The sequence below is a fragment of the Giraffa tippelskirchi genome, chromosome 2 (assembly GCF_054371585.1).
Source record: "Giraffa tippelskirchi isolate mGirTip1 chromosome 2, T2T-mGirTip1v1.2.pri, whole genome shotgun sequence".
Taxonomy (NCBI): Eukaryota; Metazoa; Chordata; class Mammalia; order Artiodactyla; family Giraffidae; genus Giraffa; species Giraffa tippelskirchi.
The window spans coordinates 106,967,846-106,989,313 of NC_137276.1; the positions used below are offsets into that span (position 1 = coordinate 106,967,846).

The 21,468-nt window shown below is 47.0% G+C and overlaps 1 protein-coding gene across 5 annotated transcripts in view; it reads right to left on the bottom strand.

The window, feature by feature from the left end:
- C2CD2 (C2 calcium dependent domain containing 2) overlaps nt 1-21,468 on the bottom strand; it is a 61,949-nt gene that overhangs the window by 30,808 nt on the left and 9,673 nt on the right. For 4 of the 5 annotated variants that reach the window (XR_014078033.1, XM_081574182.1, XM_081574184.1 and 1 more), the window contains exons 2-5: nt 19,178-19,276; nt 6,647-6,766; nt 3,387-3,491; nt 1,646-1,765 (exon numbers count right to left, since the gene is read on the bottom strand). Coding sequence is in view for 4 of the 5 variants with exons in the window: in XM_081574182.1 (XP_081430308.1) it covers nt 1,646-1,765; nt 3,387-3,491; nt 6,647-6,766; nt 19,178-19,276 (444 nt within the window). In the remaining variant the exon portion in view is untranslated. Of the gene's footprint in view, nt 1-1,630; nt 1,766-3,386; nt 3,492-6,646; nt 6,767-19,177; nt 19,277-21,468 lie in introns of all 5 variants that reach the window. The other variant, XM_081574183.1, reaches the window with a different exon arrangement.

The following is a 21,468-nucleotide window of genomic DNA, read 5'->3' on the forward strand; positions in this document are numbered from 1 at the left end:
ACACACTCACAGCTGGTGATGCCCTAAGAGGAACCAGAGCCCAAGAGCCTTCATCAAAGTCAAATTAAGGTTATACTATCATACTGCCTTTTTTTTTTTTAAATAAAGTTCATGGGGTTCTCACAGCAAGAATATGGCAGAGGCTTGCCATTCCCTCCTCCTTCAGCATTCCCTTCTGATGCTGAAGCTGAAGCTCCAATACTTTGGCCACCTGATGTGAAGAGCTGACTCACTGGAAAAGACCCTGATGCTGGGAAATATTGAGGACAGGAGGAGAAGGGAGCGACAGAGGATAAGATGTTTGGATCACTGATTCAATGGAGATGAACTTGGGCAAACTCCAGGAGATGGTGAAGGATAGGGAGGCCTGGCGTGCTTCAGTCCATGTGGTCGAAAAGAGTAGGACATGACTGGGACTGAACAACTTCATCACACCATATAATAATGGTGGCTATTCTACAATGCCACATAAAAATACTGGAAACATGTATGAAAGATCACTTTAGGGACTGTAAATGCCTGTTTTGCATAACCATCATAAGATGATCTGCTCATAATTCAGTTCAGTTCAGTTCAGTTGCTCAGTCATGTCCGACTGTTTGCGAGCCCATGAACTGCAGCACGCCAGGTCTCCCTGTCCATCACCAACTCCGGGAGTCCACCCAAACTCATGTCCATTGAGTCGGTAATGCCATCCAACCATCTCATCCTCCGTCGTCCCCTTCTCCTCCTGCCCTCAATCTTTCCCAGCATCAGGGTCTTTTCAAATGAGTCAGCTCTTCACATCAGGTGGCCAAAGTGTTGGAGTTTCACCTTCAGCATCAGTCCTACCAATGAATATTCAGGACTGATTTCCTTTAGGATGGACTGGTTGGATCCCCTTGTAGTCCAAGGGACTCTCAAGAATCTTCTCCAACACCACAGTTCAAAAGCATCAATTGCTCATAATTGGGAGAATTAATTCACCCCAAGCAGAGGTTTTTAGATGTGCTGCCAATAAATATGTGAGAGGCCAAGCCCAGGGGCTGGCCTGGATAAATGTTGTGAATGTAAATTTAGCCAAAGAGTTATTAGCACCTAATCAGGCAGTGGTGAGGGTTCCAGAATGGGGAGGCAGGGCAGGCAACATGGGGAGGGACCCACAGAGAGAAGACAGCCTCGTGTGTCTGCACTACCCAAGGGAGGCAGACCTCTGAGAGGTGGTGCTGTTGGAGGCAGGGCCTGGTCACCAGGCTGTCCCTGGCCTGGGCTTAAAGTCTGTGGATACAGTGTTCTGGCTCTGTCTGTCTCAGGGCAAGTTCCCAGGTACTTCAATCCTGGAAGGATAAGGTTTCAGACAATAGCCTCTGGGTGGATAGTGAAAAGTCGCGTACTGGTCCCTGAAAATGAGTTTCTGGGCTACTTAGACGTGGACTAGCTGAGTGGTCCACATACTTCCTCCTTCCCTCACACGGGGCCTTGGAACCCTGTGCCCTGAACTCAAAGCTTCACCCCAGACTGCAGTCATCACCCACCAGCAGTCATGCAATCTTGCTCTACCCTGGGGCCGGGCAGAGGGATGGGAACTGCTGCTGATTCTCCAAGAGAGGATGACCATGGTCCCTCATGGGGTTGCGAAGCACCCACACACCGAGAGCCGGTTTACCTGAACCCGCAGGTCTGCAGCCTTGGTGCTCAGAACCACTGATGGGGAGGCAGAGCTAACCAGGTGCTTCAAAATGTCCTTGAGGCTCTCAGAGACTGCCTCTGTCCCAGCTACCAGGTCCTGTCAAAAGAGGAGGTTGTCACCAGATCATTTCCGAACCGGGCAGAGGGCAGGCCAGCACGTGGCTCTCCTGATGCCCTCGGCATGAGACAAACTCCATGTTGCCAGGGCTCTGGAAGGTTCAGGCTAGGAAAGACTCACTCATTCTCATCTTTACTGACCTCAGAAGTCATTCATGCTCCTTATTCTTAAAAGTGGTTAAAAATAAGACATGCGCAATATAGAAATATGTCAGTGTTTCTGTGTATGTTCTTTCAGTCTCTTTCCCCAAATACATACACATGTGTTTTTTCTTTCTTGACTGACATCTGATTTTTTTTTTTAATTAAAAAGTATTCAAGGGACTTCCCTGGCAGTCCAGCAGTTAGGACTCTGTGCTTCCACTGCAGAGGATATGGGTTCAATCCCTGGTTGGGGAACTAGGATCCCACATGCTGTACGTGGCCAAAAAAAAAAAAGGATGGAAATCACGTGCTCATAACAGTGGAACAAAAAGGATTAGGGTCCTGGATTCCAGATGATACAGAGGAACCACTGTACAAGCCCTGATCTCCCTGCTTCTGAGAAATAAACTTTTGTATTAAAAAAATAATTTAAAAAATCCAGAAAGTTGAAAACCCCAAGAACGAAGTTTGTAGAAGAACAAAGCAGGATGACGTGCACCACCAGATGTCAAGCTCTATAAGATTACACTAATTAATACCCCAAAGAAATGTGTCTATATGTTCTAGAATGTTCACACAAACTAAAAATGGAACTACCAGAAACCAAACCTGTGCCCCCTGCATTGGAAGTTTGGAGTCTTAACCACTGGACCGCTGGGGAAGTTCCTGGAAGAATTTTTAAAAACATATATTTCAGCTGTGGTGATAGTTTTGTAACAGAATAAGAGTCTGAAATAGAGTGAAATTTCAAGAAAATATCATAGAAGTCACTGCAAAGGAATAATGTGACAACCTCAGCCTTTGGTGTACATGATTTTGCATGATCTTTCCAGCAACTAAAAGTGACAGCACCCACATGACTTAGCAGCCTGCCCCACACCCCCAGTCCCGCTTTCAAAGTCACTTCCTCAAACACCCAAGGCCATGGGAGCAGGGGGATGACCTTCAGATTTGAGACACAGCTTTGAAAGAGCTGTGAGAGAATGAAGGTGGTGATGGCCTTGGGAGCCACGTCTTGGACCCAGCCCGAGAGGAGGTGAGTGAAGTGCCCTCACAGGGAAGGAGAGAAACTGAGGGGCAGGTGTAACAAAAGGTTGAGGAAAACCTAGATGCTACCACGGCAGTGGCTCTCAGCCTCTACTGCACAAGAGGGCTTTAAAAGGTTTCTGGTCCAATCAAACCTGCCTGGGGAGGCGGGGCACTCTTTGGAATTTTTAAAAACTGCTAGGTGATTATAGGTGCAGCCGAGGTGAGAGCCTGGCATTAAATCCATGGAAGCTAGCCACCCCACCCCCACCCCCACCATGCTGCCCTGTATCTGCCCTGCCTGCCCATCCTCCAGGATCACACACCAGAGACCCCACTGATCAGAGGCTCCATCTCCCAGAGATGGTAGTCACAAGGTAGCCACATTCGCATATTCATGATGGGGGAACCACAAAACTTCACAAACTGACCTCCCCTAGGACTTTGGGCTGGACTGTGATGGCCATCTCTGGGGCGCTGATGAAGGACCACTTGATCTGAATGTCCTCCCTCTTCTCCTTCATGTGGAGCTCCAGCTGTTTAAAAAAAAAAGATTATTGGAGGACTGCTCTCTCCAATGGAGCCTTGATGCATGTCTGTGTGTTCATTTCTTTTCTTAGACAGTGGTTTATCCCCTGCCTTGGCATTCTGTGTGCTTTCAAAATGGCAAGGAGGGTCCCCAGTCCCTGACTGCCCCTCCCCTGTCATGTAGCCTACCCCATCCCCACCAGCACCTTCCTCTGCCTCAACCAACCACTCAGAGAGGAACATCAGGTCCCAGCTTCTAGAGGCAATCTTACCCTTGGGCTTCTGGCATCCTCTATCTTCATCTGGGCTGAACACCAGATGTCATGAAAACCCTGCAACCTCTGCTTTGCAGTTCTCTTCTGAGAGCATCACCAAGACATACTGGAGCCGGAGGGACAGAGAAGGGAGCCAGGACGCCTCATCCGTTCCCACACACTCACACAGCCCCCCCCCCCCCCCCCAGCCCAGGGCTGTATACCGAGCACGTCAGCACTCTCAGCCTCTCTTGCCTGGGCCACTGCACAACCTCCACATGGACTCCAATCTCTCCCAGGGCCCCATCCAGCCCTGCCTGTAAGTCATGGCGGAACCATGCACCAGCCCCACAAAGACAAGCATGCTCCTTGGAACCTATGAATAGATTTCCTCACATGGCAAAAGGGACTCTGCATGTGTGATCAGGGGAAGCATACTGAGGTGCAGAAACAATCCTGCATGATTCCAGTGAGCCCACAGAGGTATAGGAGCCCTTAAAGATGGAAGAGGAAGACAGAAGAGCATGCAGAGAGAGCTGACTTGAAGATAGAGGAGGATGCCAGAAGCCCAAGGGTAAGGTTGCCTCTAGAAGCTGGGACCTGCCCTCAGCTGACAGCCAGCCAGAAACTGGACCTTCAGTCCAACAGCTATAAGGAGCTGAATTCTGCCAACAACGGGTGAACAAGTAAACAGATTCCCTCCAGAGCTCCCAGAAAGGAAGGCAGCCCACCAGCGCCAGGATTTTAGCCTATGTTGGACATCACACCTCCAGAATGGTGATTGATAAATGTGTGCCATTTTCAGCTAAGATGTGGTGATTTGCTTCAGCAGCTACAGCAAGCTAAGCTACCACCCCTCCTTCTTCAGCAGGAGACTCCTTCTAAAGCCAAAGTTTTGACCCTTCCCATCTCTATACTTCCTCCCACCACCCAGGGAAAGGGAAGGAAAGGATGGCTGCAGAATTGTTTTCTCAATACTGGGTACTTCTACTCATGCTAGCAACCAGGTAAGACAAAGGATGCTCCTGTTGCCCTGTACTTCTGGGCGACTCTAGCAAAAGCGTGCCTTAATTTCATTGCCACAGTCCCTGAGGTGTTCCACCAGGTTGGGGAGAGGGGGTAGCTGCTGGTCTCTATGCAGTTTTTATCTGAAAAACAACAGAGGAGGGAATGCCTCCTGCCATGAGCATTAATAATTCACCAACCTCTAGCAGCTGCTTCTGCTTTGAGAGGTAACCCACAGGCTGCCTTTAAACTATGTTAAGAGATCAAAGACACAATTGAATTACCTGTGTCTGAGCTGTGTAAAATGGCACATCAACAGCATCTCAGAAAACATGTTTTCTTGGTGAATGTTTGTGGTCCTTGCTGAACTAACCCCATCCTGAACACATCCCAGACTTTAAAATTATCTTCTAACCTCATTGTCCAAAGAACTAGGGTATACAGGAGGGCTTTAGCATCTGACAGGTCCGTGAGGTCAACTTAACCTCCCTGACTCTTGAAAACGGATGGGGTGGGGGATGGGTTTCAGAAAAAAAAAAACTATCTAGGTAGCCGGAAATTTTTGCTTGTCCTGATTGTTTAAAACCATGTCTTTTAAGAAAACCAAATGGAATATAATCTCTTCTTGTGATTGACAATCTTGAAAGATTTGGGCTCACCCCCCAGATTAGCAGTCAAGCACAAGGTGAATTCGCAGTGACCCCTAAAACAGACCCAGAAATTCACAATTTCTACATGTCAGCTAAACAAGAGCATTAGTGAACTTCTGCTCTGGGTATGACACACAGTTATCTCATGAGTAGAAGCTTCACTGAGTCTATTATAATTATTATCTCTATTTATAATTGTTCAATGTATAAAAATATATCAGTTATAAAAGTTACATATTATGTGTCTATTACAATTATAATAATGTCTACTATCCAAAAATAGCGGTGATACTCATTTTCCAACATAAAAATAATGAGCCTTTTAAAGTTGATTTTTTTCAAACACTGAAAGGAAGAATGCTAAGTCCAGACCTTGAGCTGTTTTTCCAAGCTGCAGGAGACTTTTGAGCTCCAGCATCTGATTCTAAATTATTAACAGAACCACCTTCCTCATCTCAGATGCAATCATCCTCAATCCAACAGTCAACAACATCTTGGATAAGTGCCTTGAAAATTACCATATCTCCTATATTTGATGGAAACTCTGAATTCATTATATATATGTATACATATGTGTGTACATATGGTGGTTTTGGTGGTTTAGTCACTAAGTCGTGTCTGACTCTTGTAACCCCAAGGACTGTAGCCCACCAGGCTCCTCTGTCCATGGGGATTCTCCAGGCAAAAATACTGAAGTGGGTTGCCATTTCCTTCTCTAAGTGTATATATATGTGTGTGTGTATATATATATGCATGTGTATACACCTATGTGTATATATACCTATGTGTGTATATACATGTGTGTATTTCTTTATTTATTTGGAGTCGGTAGCCTTTCCCTTCTCCAGGGGATCTTTCCCACCCAGGGATCAAACCCAGATCTCCTGCATTGCAGGTGGATTCTTTACCAGCTGAGCCACAAGGGAAGCCCAAGAATACTGGAGTGGGTAGCCTATCCCTTCTCCAGCGGATCTTCCCGACCCAGGAATCAAACCAGGGTCTCCTGCATTGCAGGCAGATTCTTTACCAACTGAGCTATCAGGGAAACCCGTGTGTATTTATACATAAACCTCTTAAATGTACACTTTTGTATTTCCCACAAAGACAATATAATATGAAGGTAACAGTCTGAAACTAATGAAATGAACAGTAATTAATGGAAACAGGAGCATTCACATCTGTGACAGCACCCCATTCATCCTACAGATTTACGAAAGCTGTTTTCCTAGGACAGACTCAGTCTCCCAATTTTACCTGTAGATGGAGCGGAGAGAGCCGCACGCCATACAGCGAGTGCCCCGTGTCCTCAGACGAGGGTGGCCCCGCGCTGACCAGGAACTGGATGGTCTCACCCACTACGTGACAAAACACCACCTGGAGGAGGGGCCAGAGAACAAGCAAACTTTACACCAGAGAGAGGAGAGCATGCACCTTACCCATCTTCATTTCATTGAACCAAATCACCTGGACTCTATAGATCAGCAAGAATGAGAATTCAGTTTCAAATGTGGGTGAATATCTAGATGCATATCTTTTCTATTACACCAGAGCTTAAAAACTAGAAACAATATTTCAAATCTTTTCTTTCTGATGTATTCTCAGGACTTGACCAAATCTAGTTAGAATCTTTCCACACAATTTCTTTTTCCTTTCAATATTTCTTTTTTCTATTTCTTCATGCAGCTGATTTTTAAATTTCCTGAGCAATTTATTCATATGGTGTGAAAGCCATTAGCCATCATGTCTCACTAAAAAATGAGCCTTAGAAAGAAAATTAGTTATGTATGTTTACAGGTAAAAATTGTTAAAAAGTACCCAGAACATGACAAATTGTTTCCATTTAAATACATTGTAACCTATTGTGGTTTACAAAGATGTGGGGATAATTTAAAGAACTATGAAATATTGAACGGTTACAAAATGATACAGTCTTAACAAAAATAGAGTTGTTAAAATGAGCTCATTTAAAAACCTATGAGACAAAGCAATTACATCAGGAACAAATCAGACCATATTCCTGACATAAATCACAAAGCATTTTAGAGAGAGGACTGTGAATGCTGTTACTGCACAGGGAAGCATTCAGTCCCTGGCAGCGAATCCCCTACAGGAGCAGACCTTCCAGAATGAGGGACCAGCCACACTCCTGGCTGGACGCCAAGTGAGCCCAGAGCAGGTTGACTATGAGGCCAGATGCCAGGTGGGCCTGGGCTGGTAAGAGGGTGGTGGGAGAGGACGGGGGGTGTCTGGCAGGGGGCCAGGGTGTCTGGCCAAAGCCGAGGCATCAGAGGCTGAGAGAAAGGCAAGATGGACCCCCACATTCCCAGGGGAACAGCTGACCCCACATTGGATGGTGTCACTTGGGAAGGAAGGAAAAATTCTTTAATTCTCTGGTGGATTTAGAACCTAAAATACCAAGTAGAAAGATTAACAAAATAGTTACTTTGTCGGGGCAACTGCTATTTCACAAAGTTCAGGCTAAAGACATGTATCCCTTGCCCCTCCTGATCCCTGGCTCACTGGCCCCCTCACAGGCATAGCTCCACTCGGAGCCCACCTGCCCCTCCAAAAATGACCTGACCTGTACTAGACAGGGACCCCCAGCAAGGGGTTCATTTCCAGGGTCCACTATAAAAGCTTCTGGCAACACAGGGTTAGAAAAAGAAAACCTTGCCTTTTCTAAATACTGGCAGAAAATTGCACAACCCTTATTTTCATCCGTTGTTGTAAAGGCCCTCTCTGAGGACTGACTTATGCGGATTAGTTACATATCTTCATCATGTTATTGCATCTCCAGAGTTCATCAAAGGTTGGAACAAAAAAATGTTTGTATAAGAAATGTCGCCTATTCACTTTAAAAATAAATGCTCTGTAAACAATCCTTGTAGGAGGAATGTATTTTGATGCCGGATGAGTTACACACACACAAGTGACATGATAGCGAGAAAATTCTGTCCTTTGTCTCAAGAGCTGAGGTCGTTTTACTCCTTAAAAGTAAAAAAAAAAAAAAACAGTCAATGATTAGTTGACTTCTGTTATTTCTATGGAACTTTCTATATGAAGCTAATTAGAACGTTACAGAGAACGTTGACAGATTCATTAGCGCCCTGACTCAAGGAAGAGTTTGGTTTCTGTTTGTATTCAGTTCTACAAAAAGATGGATCCGTCTGCTGATCCAGTGGTCAAGAATCCACCGGAACAGCCTAGATGGGAGGTGAGTTTGGTGGAGAATGGATATATATATATATATATGTATACACACATATATAGCTGAGTCCCTTTGCTGTTCACCTGAAACTATCACAATATTGTTTGTTAATTGACTATACACCAATACAAAGTTAAAAGTAACTATAAGAAAAGAAAAGAACCTGCCTGCCAATGCAGGGGACACAGGTTCCATCCCTGGTCAGGGAAGATTCCAGATGCCTCAGGGCAACTAAGCTCATGTACCACAACTACTGAGCCCATGCTCTGAAACAAGAGGAGCCACTGCTATGAGAAGCTGCAAACCACAACTAGAGAAAGCCTGCGTGCCATCGTGCAGCCAGAAATAAATCCATTAATTAATTTTAAAAAAGAATGAAAAAAATTTTTTAAAAAGCTACCCCACTGCTTTGTTTCTGATACACGGATAGCTGAAGCACCTGGATAAAAGCAATTAAACCAATACTCCAGCATAGATTTTAAGACTTTAAAACTTCTAGAATGCAAGCCTCAAAGGTCACAATTACCATTCATATCACATCTGGAAACTAGGTGCAATCATTAAAAATGGGACACCTTTTGCAGCAATCCCTGGAAGGTCTTCCCGGCCCTATGCCAATGCTCTCAGGAACATCTGTCATGTGGGTCAACCATTTCCTGGCCTCTTTTCAGTGTTCAGCTGAAAAACCCAATTAAAACAACTATCTGATCAGTTTCAAGATGGGCAAACAAAATGCCCCCACCATTCCTACGGGTCCAGTTGGGAGGGATAATGACCAGGGCCAGCCTCTGTTCCTCCACCCTGAGAGTAAAAGTCCCATTTGTCAAATAAACCAGAACAAAATGGAAAAGAGATTTTAAATATATGTAATCTTCTTTCAGTGCATTACGGTGTTATACACAGTGGGGATTAAATGACCTCAACCCAGGCAAACAGTGGCCAGGCCATCCCTGTAACCAAGGGGTCCCCTCTTGGAATGGCAGAGGCAGGGTCACCCGATGCAAGGTCAAGTAGACCCTTCCAATCAGGGCCAGAGTGACCAGGGCTGATGTCTATTTAAATACGGACAAACAGGTAGAGATCCCGATCGTGGCCCTAGAGTCTCCCTACCCCAGACACAGACCTGTTCATGAGGCTCCCTTCTGAAGTTTATACATTATGTCCTCAGAGCATCCCAGTTATACTGAGCTGTTTAATATGGCTTGGGCTTCCCAGCTGCACGTGTGCTAAGTTACTTTACTCATGTCCGATTCTCTGTTGTTGTTTAGTTGCTCAGTTGTGTCCGACTCTTTTGCAACCCCATGGACTGTAGCCCACCAGGCTCCTCTGTCCATGGGAGTCTCCAGGCAAGACTACTGGAGTGGGTTGCCATGTCTTCCTCCAGGAGATCTTCCCAACCCAGGGATTAAGCGCGACTGGCTCAGTGGTAAAGAATCTGCCTGCCAGTGTAGGAGATGCAGGAAACACGGGTTCGATCCCTAGGACCATAAAGAAGGCTGAAGGACAAAGAACTGATGCTTTCAAATTGTGGTACTGGAGAAGACTCTTGAGAGTCCCTTGGACTGCAAGGGGATCAAACCAGTCAATTCTAAAGGAAATCAATCCTGAATATTCATTGGAAGGACTGATGCTGAAGCTCCAATACTTTGGCCACTTGATGTGCAGAGCCAACTCATTGGAAAAGACCTTGATGCTGGGAAATATTGAAGGCAAAAGGAGAAGAGGGCAGTAGAGGATGAGATGGTTAGATAGCATCACTGACTCAATGGATATGCGTCTCCCAGCAAACTTCGGGAGATGGTGAAGGACAGGGAAGCCTGACATGCTGCAGTCCATGGGGTCTCAAAGAGTCAGACATGACTGACAGACTGAACAACAACAATTGCCCCAGCTCTTCCTTCTCTGAGAACACTCTAGAGAACTGGAAATAATTTCATTACTTTTGTCTTCAAAAGAACTAGGAACACAGCTGATAAAAAGGACCTAAAAGGTTTATGTCACTGAATAGTTTTCACGTTAATCACACTACATGACATCATGGAGAAAGAACTTCAAAATAAAATGGAAGAAATGACCTTTCACTAATCATTCAGAATTCCCAGTCAGGTTTCTGCCCCAACTCTGCACCCAGTCTTGGTCATATAAATATTCTTTAAGATGGCATGCGTGTGTGTGTGCGCTCAGTGGATAAGTTGTGTCTGACTCCTTTGTGATCCTATGGACTTGTAGGATGGGATTCTTCAGGCAAGAATACTGGAGTGGGTTGCCATGCCCTCCTCCAGGGGCTCTTCCCAACCCAGGGATTGAACGATCGCCTCCTGTGTCTCCTGCATTGCAAGCAGATTCTTTACCACTGAGCCACTGAGATGGCATGAATCTGATATAAAATGTTACTTCTACTCTGAAACAGAAGCTCATTTTAAAAAGTAAAGTGTCATTGGCTGAAAATTCTCAAAACATCTATAAAGCTAACTCTATTGCCTGCTTGTTCACAACACATGGCTGAAAATGTATTTTTATATGCTGTCTCCCAATGGGCTAGGGGCTTCCTTTGTGGCTCAGCTGGTAATCTGCCTGCAGTGCAGGAGACCCAGGTACAATCCCAGGGTTGAAATGATCCCCTGGGGAAGGGAACGGCCACCCACTCCAGTATTCTGGCCTGGAGAATGTCCAGGACTGTATAGTTCATGGGGTCGCAAAGAGTTGGACACAACTAAGAGACTTTCACTTCACTTCACTTTCCAGTAGACTGAGGTGAAAAATGCTGGAAACAAGATGGCAGCCAGCCCCAAGGGATGCTGGGTAGATGCTCTATTTCATCCCCTCGAGGGGTGTGCCTTGGACCACAGGGACTCTGATACCCAACCCCCACTCATACTCTCCATCCCTTCTCTTGTTTGGATTCTTTAAAATGAACAATGAGGCTTTGAAACTGTGGTGATGGAGAAGACTCTTGAGAGTCCCTTGGATGGCAAGGAGATCAAACCCATCAATCCTAAAGGAAGTCAACACTGAATATTCATTGGAAGGACTGATGCTGAAGCTCCAATACTTTGGCCACGTGATGCAAACAGTCGACTCACTGGAAAAGACCCTGATACTGGGAAAGATTGAGGGCAAGAAGAGAAGAGGGTGACTCATGCAGTCCATGGGGTCGCAAAGAGTCAAACACGACTGAGCAACTGAACAACAACACTACCAGGAGGTACTGTTACTACATAATGCAGCTTAATGTGAGCTTTCCTTGGCTTAAAATTCTGAGAATGTGTTCTCCTCCATGGTCTCTATGCATTAAAAGACACATACAAGACATTGCCCTTTAAAATGAGGGCAGGAGAGAGCTGAGTCTTTTCCAGGCTGGCTGTTAGTGCTCTAGGCAGGTCACTCGGTCATATCTTCACCATGAGCCACTGCCTTGTGTCCCAACTCACAAACAAACCCCTAGCTTGCTCGAGGGTCCTTTCACCAGTCTACACCAGGCAAAGTACCTTAGGGCTGACTCAGCCCAGATTCCATCTGCCTCCCTCCAAACAAACAGGTGGCCCTTCCGAAGTCTGCTCCCATTCCAACCTCAAAGGGTGGGGCCCCCAGGGAGGAATCTCTCACCTGCCTTTGGAAAGACCCAGCTTCAAATCAGTTTCACAAGCTGTTAGAACTTTAGCATAAATACCGGGCTAATGGGGTACCTGGAATTTCAAGTCATGCAAAACCAAAAAAAAAAAAAAGTCAATCAGTTCCATGGTGGCTCAGTGGTAAAGAATCTGCCTGTCAATTCAGGGGATACCAGTTCCATTCCTGGGTGGAGAAGATCCTACATGCTGCAGGGCAACTAAGCCCATGCACTGAACTACTGAGCCTGTGCTTTAGAGCCCAGGAGCCGCAACTTCTGAAGCCCGTGTGCCTAGAGCCTGTGCTCTGCAACAAGAGAAGCTGCTGTGACAAGAAGCTGTTGCGCCACAACTAGAGAGTAGTCCCCGCTCGCTACAACTAGAAAAAGTCCCTGCACAGCAACAAAGACCCAGCATAACCAAAAGTAAATAAATAAATATTCACTCATCCAAAAAAGAGAAAAAGTCAACCAAATTTCCTATTTGCAACCACAACTTTGTGTTCCACTACCCTGGCAAAGGAGAAGGGGGTGACAGAGGATAAGATGGTTGGATGGACATGAAATTGGGCAAACACTGGGAGATGGTGAGGGACAGGGAGGACTGGCGTGCTGCAGTCCATGGGGTTGCAAAGTCAGACATGACTTAGTGACTGAACAACAATACCCTTGCAAAGTAAGGGGTTCACCAAGGTTTGGAGAGAGCAGAGGAGACCCCGGAATCTCTCAGAGTGTATTTTACTGAACAAATGTATAACAGACAGCCTTTAGATCGAAAAAGTCCATCTGCTCAGAATACATAATTCACACCCAGGGAGGGTTGTGGGCTTCCCTGACATACCACATGGAATAAGATTCTGGGGGAAATTCCAAGCAAATGCCTCAATCTGTTTGTTGCTATGGTTTCATGGAAGCAAAAGTTGGTTGGTGCCTTTCAGTTCCCCTTTTTCCATCTTCCCTCTTTCCTAGGGAGGGAGGATAGGGTGGGAGCTTAAGTGAAATGATAAACGTAAAATGATAATAAAAAAGGAAAGAATAATAGTAACAGCACCATTTATGGTGTATCACAGCCAGAGCCTGTTTCTGGAGGCTGACTCGAGTTCAATCACAGCCTCTGCTTATTCAGTGGTTCTTAGTTCTCTCACCAGCCTCTCTCTGCCTCGGCCTCCCCCTCTATACAAAGGTCATGATGCTTCCTTGGGTAGAGGAGAGCTGTGGGTGCTAAGGAGAACAGACAGAGCCCTTATAGCCCAACGACATCAGGAGCAGGTCCCTGCAGGTAACCGCACAGGCCGGGGCCAGGCAGGGGTTCACCTTTACAGACACAGCCTGTGGCTCAGAGGGAGAAAGAAATACCCAAGACAAGCTCGGAGTCAGCCTGGACCTCTCTGACTTCTAGATCTTCCTCCAGTCTGGGTGGATTGTTGTTTGTTTAAAACTTTAACCTGCAGCTGATCACTGCACAATTAGAAGCCTCTATTTATTTACAAATGACACAGACAACAAAGCTAATTCACACTTTTCACGGGGTAGGGCCACCCACCAAGGTAAGCATCACTGCAGTCCTTCAGCACCAATGTTTGTTGCTTTCCCCGGCGAGTATTCAACATACGAATCCTACTTACAGGGACACTCACCATGCTTGCTAAGGAAATGTGTGGCCTTTGCAGCGAGTGCCTGTCCCGCACAATCTTTCTAACCCCAGTTCATGTTCAGGGAGTTCAAATGCTGCCCGTGTAGACCTCATGCCTCCACGGATGCTCCAGGAGGGGCCACTGCTGCCACCTGAGGACGAAGAGCTGCTCTCAGGCCACTTGCGATACAGAAATTAAGGCTCCATCTTCTGGGTCAAACATTCTGGAGCAAAGCTCTTCCAGGACATGAGCAAAGAGAATGCAGCTGAAACTTGTTGCTCTTGTGTAAGAGTGTAATTACAGTCTGAGAGAGAGAGAAATGTGCTTGGGACATGTTGGGACTGGAAGGGAGGACACAGAGAGCCCTGCAGAGAAGTTGAAGGGCGATGCCTTGCTGCACGAGTCCTGCAGACAGGGGTGCTTCCAGTCGCCACCTGGAAAGATGCCCTTCTAGAGGAACACAGGTGCCCTGCCCCCAGGAGCATTCCCTTAGAGAAATGCCCCAGCCCCTGGTAGGCTTGTCTCTTGGGATAAATATTTGGTGATGTCCTCAGCTCATGGTACACAGCTTCTAAAATCCTTGGAATCTCCGGAGTGATAAGAATGTCTTTTGGATCCTAAGGAGATGACTGGTGGTTGGGGGCTGCTAGATAACAACAAGAGGCAGGCAGGAGGTCCGCACAATCAAGGCGTGATGAGAGGGGAGAAGCTTTGCCACCTAGAGCTCAAGGGAATGGACAGAGACTAGAGATGGGATCACAGGCTCATAGCCTGTGATTTAATCAGATGTCCTCTGTAATGGAACCTCCATAAAACCCTTTAACAATGGGGTTCAGAGAGCATCTGGTTCTGGAAGGGTGGCACACGTGGAGGGCGTGGAAGTTCCAGTCCCTTCTCCCTTCCCTGCTCCAGACACCTCTGCCATTTGGCTGTCCCTGAGCTGTGTTCTTTATAAGACACTGGTAATAGGAAGGAAGTGCTTTCCAGGTGGCTCAGTGGTAAAGAATCCTCCTGCAATCCAGGAGACCCAGGTTTGATCCTTGTGGGGAAGATCCCTTGGATGGCTACACACTTCATTATTGTTGCCTGGGAAATCCCATGGACAGAGGAGCCTGCGGGCTACAGTTCATGAGGTCACAACGAGTCAGACACGACTGAGGAAGTATACAACAACAATAGTAAGTAAACCTCTTTCCCAAGTTCTGTGAGCTGTTCTAGCATGAAGGAGGAGTTGTGGAAACCTTCAACTTTATAGCCAGTTGGTGGGTACAGGTGGCCCAGACCTAGGGTTGGCATCTGAAATAGGGGGCAGTCTTGTGGGACTGAGCCCTTGACCTTAGGGGTCTGCACTGTAGTTAGTGCCAGAATTGAATTGAATTGTAGGACAGCCTGTTGGTGTCCAGAAGATTGGAGGACTGTTTGTTGGGTGGAAGAAAAAATGCACACATTTGGTGTCAAAAGAGTCCTAAGTAAACCACTGAAAGGTCCCCATTCAGCCCTGGCTGCAGGGTGTGGAATGTGTAGCTCCCATGGGTCCTGCAAGATGACTGATGCTCTGAGCTATGCAAGACCCCACTCTCTGTGCAGGATCGGGGCAGGGGGCTTGCTGATGAACAGATATTTGCAAAGGTAGTTACTCTGGCACACAGAGGTCTTCAGGGGCTGCAGGAGAAAGTAGGAGCACAGAGCACTTGGAGGGTGGAGGAGGCCCAGTTCTGTTCTGGGGGGTTCTGCAGGGAAACTCAAGTCCAAACCCAAATCGGGAAGATACCCTCAAAGGGAGACCAGAGCCCCATTCTCATCTGACCCAAGCCCCATTCAAGTCTTAATCCAAGACGTGACTATATACCAGCCCCCTTGTCCAGGCAGATTCATCCTCTTTGTTACCTCAAATGCCATCCACATGTCCCTTGTCAGGGCTGAGACAGGAGGATGAGAAACATGGACCCTGATGCTCTGTGGGGAGCAGAGAAAGGGCAGGGTGGGTTGTGGGGGATGTCCTAGAATCTCCTGTCTGTATTCCCTGGACACGTTCTCTTTGCATCCTGACGTTCTGCTGTGGATTTTCCCTTCTCAGGAATTACACTGCACAGAGAGAACATGTGACAGTGCTGGTACAGGATTCAATCTAAGTCTGGAGACCCTGGGGTGGTCCAGACCCCGAAAGGGGGAAGGCACTGTCATCAGCTCCTGGGACAATGTCTGTCCTTCATTTAACTTGTGAATATTTGGGAACCTCCCATGGGACACGTTACAAGAGAAATTGACTAGCCAGGCTCGATTGCTTTGCAAATGGGTGCCCTGAACTGGGCTGTGATCAGCCAAGATGCATGTCCAAGAGAGGAAGAGGTTGCGTACAGGATCCAAGCACCTGGGGGTATCCTGCTCCCCACTTCCCAGGGGCCAGGTGGATCCCCACCGGACCCCTGAGCTGGTTCCCTGGGACCACGACACAACCCACTTTCCTACATTGCTCAGGGGGCTGGGCGCCTGCCCGAGAGGAGGGCCCTGACGCCAGCACAAAGGCACTGGCAGGCGTTCAGTTCCTCTCTGGCCAAGAAAACACAGGAGTCAAGAACTATGAAGAAACTTGTAAAAGAAAACAAGATCGTGTGCACTTCCCAGTAGTTTACTGGGTGAAAAGCTTCCTAGAACACAGTGTGGCCAGCTGCCCATGGTCCCATCTGCAGCGAGCAAAGGAAGGAGGGCTGAGAGCAAGGAGGAAGAGAGCAGACTTAAAACACTTTATGCAGGGCTTCCCTGGTGGCCCCATGGTTAAGAATCCATCTTGCAATGCAAGGGGCACCTGTTGGATCCCTGTTTGGGAAAGATCCCACATGCTGGGGAGCAACTAAGCCCATGCACCACAACTACTGAGCCCCCGAGCTGCACCTACTGAAGCCCGTGCACCTAGAGCCCGTAATCTGCAACAGGAGAAGCCTCCACACTGAGAAGCCCAAGCAGCGCAACAAAGAGTAGCCTCCCACTTGCCCCAACTAGAGAAAGCCCGAGGACAGCAACAAAGACCCAGCAGAACCAAAATAAATTAACAATTAATTATATAAGAGTCAATGACAGGCTTAAAAAAAAAGCCTGTGCACTTCTATACATTGTTTTCAACTTTTTGATGGGTGTGCACTATTTCTGCCATGGTATTAAAACAAACACAGCTTAACCATCCACTTTCCAAATGCTCCGTTTCTGGCACTATCTATATATCAAGACCTTTAAAAATGGTCTATGGCCATTTCTAATTCCTGCTCCCTCCCCAGCACCTCCAGGCCTGTCTCTGAGCTCTATTCTCTTAATACCGACAGTGGCAGAAATCAGCAAACAGAAACTGTCCACCACGAAGGGACTTGAGGCTTACTTGTCAATAATAGGGCACTCGATGCACAGGGCCACATCCCAAGAAGGAGCCTCAGGTAGGTCAGGCCTACAGCAAGCTGCCCCCAGCCCCCTAGCTTTGGAAACCTGGGCACTGCACCATCTGCTCACAGGGCCCCTTCCAGCTCTCATGGGCTGTGCTGGTGCCAGCTTCCTGCCTTGTTGCCACCAGTTTTCCCCCAACATCTCCCAGGGATTTCCCATGCTTGCTGCAGGGGTTATGGAGCTCTGAGATTCCAGGATCCATCCCTCTGTCCCCAGGGGATGGGGACAGAGAGCCCTTCTGCACTGCCAGGGCAAAGGACGCTGGGTCAGTCCCTGGGTGACCGATTCTGGAGTCCATGGTGGAGCTGATTATGTGTACCTACAACCCAGGAATCCCACACCTGACCCACAGATACTCCCAGGCTTGAGTCTGAGGACTCAGGAGACAGTTCAGGGCAGCTTTTCTGCACTTGTGAAAAAGAGAAAATATCTTATTGTCCATCTGTGGAAGGTGGGCAAAGCTGCCTGTGTCCACCCAGAGTTGTGAACTGCAGTTTCAGCTAATGAACTAGAGCCCTAAAAATCAACCTGGGTGAACTTTCAAACTGTCATGTTCTTATAAAGAGAAAGCTTGTTGTGAAAATGTAGACACAAAACAATAAACATTTGAAATGCACAAATGATGTTCCAGCTGACCCAGGGTAAGAGTAGGTGGGGATACACAAAGATGGGGTTCCAGGGGCTGGGTGGGAGCTCCTCCTGGGCCCACGGGCCACCCATGTATCTCCTCCTCACAGTCTGCTAAATGGCATACATTTAACTTGACAATAAAATATCAAGATCCAAGGGGAAGCTTATACTTAAGAGTCTTTCAGCACTTCGCAGAGACTTTAATTTAAAAAAATTCTTCCCATTTTTTATGGTAGTTGACCAGTGTAACAAGTAATTTCAGCCTGTAAACTGTTAGCAACTATAAAATAAACTCTGTGTAATAGCTAAATGGCTAAAATCTATATATCATGCTACAGAATTATTCACATATTATTTATAATTATACCTATATAAATCTAGAGCTTCCCTGGTGGCCCAGTGGTAAGGAACCCACCTGCCAATACAGGAGACATGGGTTCCATCCCCAGGTTGGGAAGATCCCCTGGAGAAGGAAATGGCAACCCACTCCAGTATTCTTGCCTGGGAAATCCCTTGGACAGGGGAGCCTGGCAGGTTCCAGCCCTTGGGGTCACAAAGAGTCGGAAATGACTTAGTGACTAAACAACATTTTATAAATTATAAAATGTATGTTTACAATTTAATGAAATTTATATGTATATAAATTTACATATAATCTGATCATTTAAACTAAACAATCAAATGGCTTTCAAATATATTAAATGTATGTTAAATATATTTCACTTTGTTGTACGAACATCACCAGCACCACCTTTAGGACATTTCATCATCCCCTAAAATCCCATCCCCATTAGCAGTCACTGTTCACAGCCCACTCCCAGGCCCTGGACACCACTTGTATACTTTCTGTCTCTATTGATTTGTCTATTCTGAATATTTCATGCAAATGGAATCTCGTAATATGTGTCATGTCTGGCTTCTTTTGATTAGTGGAATATCTACAAGTCTCATCCACGTGGGAGCACATGTCAGAATCACATTCCTTCATGAGGCCAAATAATACTCCATCATGTGGGAATGCCATATTTTATTTATCCATTCATCAATGATGGGCCATATTTTATTTATTTTTTTGGTGTAAGATGCCTGGCATTTTCAAGAATTCTAAGAATAAATTCCCCCACCCCAGTTTAAAAAAAAAAATTGAAGTATAGTTAATTCCAACGTTGTGTCAATCTCTGGTGTACAGCAAAGTGGCCCAGTTATACACCCCAGTTTTAAATTGGCTTCCTGGGTGAGGAAAGGCCTCTGGCAGGTGACGGTGTCTGGCTCACCTTCTCCTGGGCCGACCGGGCCACGCTGGAGACTTGCTGCACGGTCAGCTCCAGGGGTGGCTGCAGCAGGTCCTCCTGGAAGCAGAGGAGCAGTGGGCCCTGGAACAGAAGAGCAGAGTGAGGAGACGGTGCACTGGGAGGGTGGGGAGCAGGGGGAGCTACTTTCTAAAGGAGATGATGTACTTGTTGCAAAGCTCTGCAGATCTAAGAAGATGTGATATGATTTCATTTAGTTCAATGTGTGCTTCTAAAGAGCAGCAATGGACAAATATCAGTAAGAAGCTCAGGGACAAAATAAAAAATGTGGCAATGAAGGTGGCAGAGGGGGTTTTGAGAGCTCAGGTTCACAGTGAGAGCGGAGAAGCCCAGGCTCCCGGGAGGGTGGGTGCGCAGCGGGTCTGCAAGTGGGGCACAGCAGGTACACACGCTGTGCTCTCCCCTTTCTCTAGGAAAGCTCTCTCTCTGGTTTCAGAGAATCACCTCTCCCTGCCCCACGTGGGTGGTGGCACTCTCCTTAGGTTACTCTCTTCTCGTCTCCCACTGCCCATGTGGCAGGTGGGCAGGAACCCGTGGGGAGCAGACAGGTGCTTCTCCCTGGAATTTAGGATTCCTTGCCTGTAAATGAGCCAGCCAGCAGTATTGCTCAAGGATCAGGTTCCCGAGTTCCTGCTTTGAGGACCCCCCAGAGCTGCCAGGCTCCTGCCCTCCATGGTCTCCTGGTTTAACTACACCTTCAGCTCTCTGCATCCTCTTGTACCCTCCCAGAAATGTCGTCCATGGCTTGTCACTCTGGCAGGTGACAAGTTCTTGCAATTAAAATCTTGCATTAAAATTCTGCATTAAATTTTGGTTCTTGCAATTAAAATCTTCATGCAAATCAATTAATATGACCACAAGGCAACAAGACTGATGCTTTATGAAAGAATAAATCAGGACTTGGATTACCAACCAGGTCTCGGTTTTTTAAAAAATAAGTTCTCTTGTGAGGCTGAACACGTACACCAACAATATGACCCTGGGACGAAACTCTCCTTCAACTCTCTTCCTGACATGCTCCAGAAAGCCCATCATCATCAAGTGAGTTCTCATCATGTATTTAAAAAAGAGACTCAGCCCCACAGCTCCCCACCACATCTCATCTATTTCAGAGACTCCCGGCTGTGATGAGCTGGTTCCAACTGCAAGGCAAGATCAAGGGTGGGGGATAGAAATGGTACAAATGGCAGCAAAGCTCTCCTGGCAAGTGCAGTGGGGATGAGCAAGAATTAAGTCAGCCCAGGGCTGTTTCTTAAGAATCCCCAGTGATGCAGTGTACACCTACAGGCACAGAACATTGTCACTGACATTCTTCCAACCTCATCTTGTCTTAGCGACATCAATCTCACCTCTACAAACCATCAGGGGAGAATTAAATCTACTTCTCGAGAGTGATGAAGTCATGGCTCTGGGGCTGCTTTGCGGATGTTCTCCGTGGCCAGAGCTTGTTTTGGTGTGACCTGCTGGCCAGTGGCTTGGGGGTGACATCACCCTGTGTGCCAGGCCACCTGGCTGAAAGAGCAGCCTCAGCACACAGTGCAGTGCTAGGCAGGAGACTGACCCCTCGCAGGAGTCATTACAGCTGCTGGACCACCACCAGCTCTTTGTGACCCCATGGACTCTAGCCCACCAGACTTCTCTGTCCATGGGATTCTCCAGGCAAGAATACTGGAGTGGGTTGCATTTCCTCCTCCAGGGGATCTTCCCCACCCAGGGCTAGAACCCATGCCTCTTGTGTCTCCTGCATTGCAGGTGGATTCTTTATCACTGCACCACCTGGGAAGCCCCACAGCTGCTGGGACTGCATGTGAAACAAGGTACCTTCTACACCAGCCTGAAGAGACCACATAGACTTAAGCAGCCTGGATGCCATCTCCTGCCCCTGCCCATCAGGAGGTGCCATCTACACCCTCTTACCCATGGCACCTTCTGAATGAAAACCTTGTAGATATTCTGCTAGGAAAGTTAATGTCAAGAGGCAGGCTCACAAAGAACATACATGATTCAGTTAAAATGAGGACCCCAAAGTTCCCCTTCCCTTTCTGATTGATCCTTGAGTTTCAGAGAGCCCAGCCTGCGTGCAGCAAAATCCCTGCATCTCTGCACTCTGTCCATGGGCAGGCAGCCTCGTTTCAGACTTAACCTCACTCAGACCAATGAAAGGCTTTACATCTACAAGGAAAAGCAACAGGCAGGAACTGCCAGAACAACTGAGAAAGAAACACAAGACACAAGGTCTCCCGGACATTAAGACA